This window comes from Salvia hispanica, chromosome 3 (genome assembly GCF_029641045.1).
Source record: "Salvia hispanica isolate PSC_SH4W2 chromosome 3, Shi_PSC_v1, whole genome shotgun sequence".
Taxonomy (NCBI): domain Eukaryota; kingdom Viridiplantae; phylum Streptophyta; class Magnoliopsida; order Lamiales; family Lamiaceae; genus Salvia; species Salvia hispanica.
In genome coordinates, this window is record NC_142694.1 from 49,376,690 (window position 1) to 49,382,066 (window position 5,377).

The following is a 5,377-nucleotide window of genomic DNA, read 5'->3' on the forward strand; positions in this document are numbered from 1 at the left end:
GGATATTTATCTTTTTGACATGTGAAATGAGCTTAGTTTAATTCATTAATTCTACTTTTATTATTATGATCGAAGTTTAGACTTTGAGATATATAGTGCTATTTAGGATGGTAAACATTAAAATCTATAATATTCTCCTTTTGATGCGTGTTCACGGTTCTATTTTATGATATCGAATGTTATACACCATTCCATTAATGCCTTTATTAATCTCATTTCGTCGTAGATGATAAATTAAAAGAAAATACTTCAAGTAAAAGAAATACTAATACAAAACAACACTTTATACGTTTAATAATTACCTTTTTTCCAAAATAAATTATAGCTATTTCCTCACCTGTTTTATGCTTTAATAATTCTACATTTCTTCCCACCAATTTGAAAACCCAAACGAGCAAAAACAAGGTTGGAAATAGCACCAATTCTACAAATCTTCAGCAAACTAAAAAAGAATTTGGAGTTTGGGGCGGCCCACGTTACAATCACGGGCACTGCGGGCTTTTTCCAGGCCCACCATAGTAAAAATGTGTGCCCCATTCATTGTTGTAGGAGCTTTTGATGTTGTAGCAATTGGTGTTCTCGGCTAAGGTTGATATATCTCGGACTGAGCTGAGGCTGTTGTCCGAATCCACGATCTCTAGATTTCTAAAATAACTCGCTTTTCCAAACCCCGCTTCTGCATAATGGCCCGAGCCCATTTGGGTCGAGGTGTGTTGGCCGTTGGCTCTAGAATTTACGACCTCGCCTCCCCATTCAACCATCGTGGCCCGGTCCGTTAGATGGGTGAATAGCTCAGTGGGCCAGTAGCCCACTAATGTGTTATCACCAAAGCTCATCCACCAATTTCCCAATTTAGGGTCCTATTTTTAAGAATTGGCCAGGCTAATTAGGTTATACTAATATTCTAGTACTTCTTTATTTTTGCAATTTAATGAAAATCTTGTGAGGAGTGAATCAAACCTTCCAAATGGTAATGGTGATGTCGAATTGATTTCCGCCTGTGGATGAGACCGGTGAGATGGCTGCTCCAATGGCTATCCGGCTGTTTGTTTGTATGAATCCGGAGCACAAGAGGTTGTAGCATCCCGTTGCTTGATATGAATCGCTCTGTCCAACAACAAAAATAATTAATAATCATAATCGTAAATTAATTTGCCTATAAATAGGATCTAATATTTAATATTCACATAGTTTCTTTAGCTATCCATAACCACTATACTCCAATATTCACATAGTTTCTTTAGCTATCCAGAACCACTACTCCAATATTCACTTTTGATTGTGTAGATTTCCTTTTTTCGGTATTTATTAATATGTTGTTTTTAAGAATTTGATTTGAGTATATAGTTAATAGGAGCCCAGTTTTCTACTAGTATTTAATAAGAAGATGTGCAAAATACAATTCATCAATGCTTAGGCAGAAGGGCAAGGTAAAATAAATGCACTCCTAATTATTCAAGAATCACTGAATTTCTCAAAGAGATCCAAGTATTGTTTCTTAATAATTTATATATGTGGACCAGGAAACAATCATATTGATGCAGGAGGATGAAATGTCCCTTTTCACGAGTAAATATTGCTATAAATATATTGTCCTTGACAAGTACAAAATTCAAGTTCGTATGTCTATCTCTAAAGAAATCTCAAGTCTAAAAATTTTAACTTAATTTAATTAATTAGTTGTAATTAATTAGTTGCTAGTACAGTTGAAGTTTGATTCTCTATCTTTGTAATTAGTTATGAGAAATTTGTGAAAAAATATAAAGACACATGTTATTAAGTGTATATTATGATGACATACCTCAGGGACATACTTTCAAATTTTCCACAGCTCAAGATTTTATCTCACAAAACTTAACTTTTATATGGAATATTTTATTAGAATTGTTATACACATATTTATTTGTTATGAGTTAGTAGTTATTTCAAGGTTATGCGGTAGGTGGGTGTAAATTATTTAGCGGGACCTTTGAATTATATATAGCAATAATATTAAAATAGATAAGTTCTTGATTCCACGTAGTATAAACATTAGAGGTAAGACACCTACTAATTAATTAAATTGACTTATCAAGTTATGATCCAATTTAGTTCTATTTAATTATAATATACCATTTATCTCTCCTCACTCCTGACATACGACTAGATTAAACTTAAATCTAGTAGTACCATTTATCTTTAACAACAATTGATGAGTTTTTTTCAAATAATTATTGGTTGAAGAAAAATCTATAAATATATAGAAAGCAAAATGAAAGTGAAAGAGAATTCACGTACCGTCCAATAAGTAAAGAGTCTTGGCCTGCTATCACCATACAACTCCGGACTGACCTGACTAGTACAACCCATCAAAGCTTCAGAATTTCAATTTTGTCTACTTAAATTAAATAACTAAAAAATATTTTACTATAATCATATATTAAAAATTTCTTAGAAGGCCAAAAATATTTCACTATTAATTTATACATTTATGCATAGAAGACACATTAGGGTACCTGCCAACCAGCTTCAATACTATTGAGATCGGAGCCATCAAAGGAGCCGGAGAGAACCCAAACTTGGGAGAGGCTAAACTCGTTCACCTCTTCTATCGATGGGTCCCACACGTTAATTGTCACTTTTGCCCCGTAAACTTCTCCCGATCCCGTTGTGTATGCTATCGCATGCTTCATTCAATTCATTAATTACAAATTAAATTCTATTCATTAATCACCAAATTAGTTATGTAAGTGTGAAGTCAACTTCTACTTCAACTTCTAATGTAAAGTGGATATCTTACTAGCTCCGGTATGAAAAAAAAAAAAAATATTATAAACAAATTAAGAAATTTAATCATTCTTTAACAATAAAATATTTGACTTTGTAAGTCATGGTTTCAAATATAGAATCTACTCATTATCATTAACTTTTCTGGTAATAATTGACAGACTCTATAGTATTTATTGGATTTTACGATTTTATGACTTACAATCAATGCAAGTGGAATTAAATTAACACATACCTCGTGGCCATAGCCACTAACAACATCAGGAGCGTCGGCGCGGCGGCTAAGCGTCGCAGCCGCCGCGTATCTCGACGATTTTTTACCGAAATGGTAGAGGGATTTAGCCCTCAGCACGTCGTGCGCCGTGCTTCTTCGTATCGGCACAGTGCCCTTTGGGCAGCGCTGCCCCTTTTGATGCCACATTTGCCACACACTTCTATTGCCATTGTTTCCTCTTACTCGTTCGGTTTCCGCCATTTTTATCCCCTTTGGCATTTCCGACGGGGTTTTCTGCATTAATTATTAATTTCTTTTGTAAATACAAAATTAAATTTAAAGTGGATTCCAACCTAGACTTTTCTATCCTACATTAATTACTCTATTACCAGACCAATACACGTAAAAGTAAGACTCATATCATTATTTTCTTTAGAAGGTAAAACCCTTTTTATTATTGAATCATTATGAAGAGTTTGTTGGGTTATTTTGATACTTGCAAGAATATTTGGATATACAATGAGATAGAGAGGTGGTTGGAAGTTAAAGGAATTAATTGGACAATAAAGAGATAGTAACAAGTTGGAAAAAAATTAACCTGCCTTTGCGTGACGTTTCCAAAATTTAATGAAAGGTGTCTTTTTCCGAGCTAAAAAGGAAAAAAAAAATTAATTTACCTGAATTTTGTGATTCTTGAGAAGAGGATGATCCAAAGCTGGCTGTTTTGTTTTGTGAACACAATCAATCATATCTCCATCTGGGCTCTGAAAATACACAAATTAATATGATCATTGAGCATCAAACAACTCATCCATATACAAAAAATTTATCAATGTCATTAATTTTACAAAACAACATAAAAATCAAAGCTCGATTCTGTTCATTTAATCGAGCTTTGGTTTCAACGTATACGACAAGAAATTAATAGTAATAATTTTGTCGTAGCATAACATTCCTCTATATATGTAGATTACCTGAATGGTGAGGAGAGGGGACTTATTGATGCTTTCCAAATGCTTATGAATCCTCTCAAGTCTCAAGCTGCTTACTTGTTGTGTGTATTTGGTGTAGTTTAGAGAAGTGGCTTCACATTTTAGAGAGAGAATGGCAACAAAAGATAGAGCAAGAAGAGAGCAAAATGGAAGGGGGAAAAACCCTTTCATCTTTCAGAGCAAAAACAATACAAACTAGAGCACCATTAGTAGATAAAAAAAACAAGAGCCACCTCTTAACAACCCCAAAAACAGGCCAAACAGCAAAGCTATCTCAGAAAAAGACCTCTCTCTTGAATTGAAGGTGCACACAGTTCCACACACATTCACCACATCCAAATCATGATTGCCTGCAGAAATGGATATGTTATACATCAACGTAAAGGAAATTGATTAAAAAAAAAGCTTTGTTATCATTTCACACACAATAAATATGAAAGAGAGAAGAGGGAAAAGAGAGGTATAATCAGTGAAGTGTAAATCAAGGAGACCTACCCTTCTCATCCCTTCTTTATTGCACTCAGCCACCAGTTGTATAATAAAGCACATATATCTACCAATCTGACTATCTTCCCCTCGCCATTTATTTCTCTCTAGATTTCTTTGGCCAATTATGTGATTTTTTAAATTTAATTGGCACTTTCAAATTAATTGACATTGGCTTGTCATTGACAATTCTCCTTTTTATAATTTTGTGATTAAATGAGGATGAGGAGTTATTGCACCTGGGGAAATTTGGCCTCTATCTGAGCTGTGACAGCTTATTAATTGACTAATAGTAGTGCTTAGTGTTAAATTAATTTTATGTTGATTGACATTGAATCTTGCAATCTTCAACAGTTAAATTTGAATTGAGGCGCGCGTGTATACTAAGCTGGAATACGTGCACAACTAAGATTAATCAATGACTATTGGATCTTGAAATAAGCGGACAGGATTGAAAGTTTTGAATTTCAATATATAGTACGCAAAAATCTACGTCCTGTTAGGTTGAGATTTTTTAGCTTAACTGAGAATTGAGATACATTTTCAGCCACTCATCCACAACATTTTCGAAATGTCAACTGTCAACTCGGGAATATTATTGTCAATAGCCTACATATAAAATGTCAACAACTTATAGTTGACATTATACGTGTATATAATTGACATGAATTGTATATGTAGTTGACATTATGTGTGTAGTTGACATGAATTGTACTCCCTCAATTCCTTCATAGTTGAGACGAAACTTTTCGGCACGGAGTTTTAGAATGGAATGTTGGGTGTGTTAAATAAATGGATAAAAAAGTAAGAGAAAGGAAAAAGGTAGAGAGAATAAAGTATAAAGTGAATTAAATAGAGAGAATAAAGTAAGAGAGAGTAAAGTAAGAAAGATGAAAAAAGTTACCATAAATGGAAATGA

The 5,377-nt window shown here is 33.7% G+C and overlaps 1 protein-coding gene across 2 annotated transcripts; it reads right to left on the reverse strand.

Moving 5' to 3' along the window:
• Window positions 1–266: 266 nt before the first annotated feature.
• Window positions 267–4,593, reverse strand: LOC125210269 (protein neprosin-like). 2 transcript variants are annotated; one of them, XM_089069033.1, is made up of 8 exons: window positions 4,468–4,593; window positions 3,955–4,322; window positions 3,658–3,744; window positions 3,002–3,274; window positions 2,496–2,666; window positions 2,278–2,331; window positions 961–1,107; window positions 267–860 (listed from the first exon to the last, which is right to left on the reverse strand). In XM_089069033.1, the coding sequence occupies exons 2-8, from the start codon at window positions 4,141–4,143 to the stop codon at window positions 483–485; spliced, it is 1,299 nt and encodes a 432-aa protein (XP_088925159.1). In that variant the 5' UTR covers window positions 4,144–4,322; window positions 4,468–4,593; the 3' UTR covers window positions 267–482. The 2 variants fall into 2 exon arrangements, with proteins under 2 accessions (XP_088925159.1, XP_088925161.1); XM_089069035.1 differs by lacking the exons at window positions 2,496–2,666; window positions 4,468–4,593 and having other exon boundaries at window positions 3,955–4,450.
• Between the last annotated feature and the right edge of the window lie 784 nt (window positions 4,594–5,377).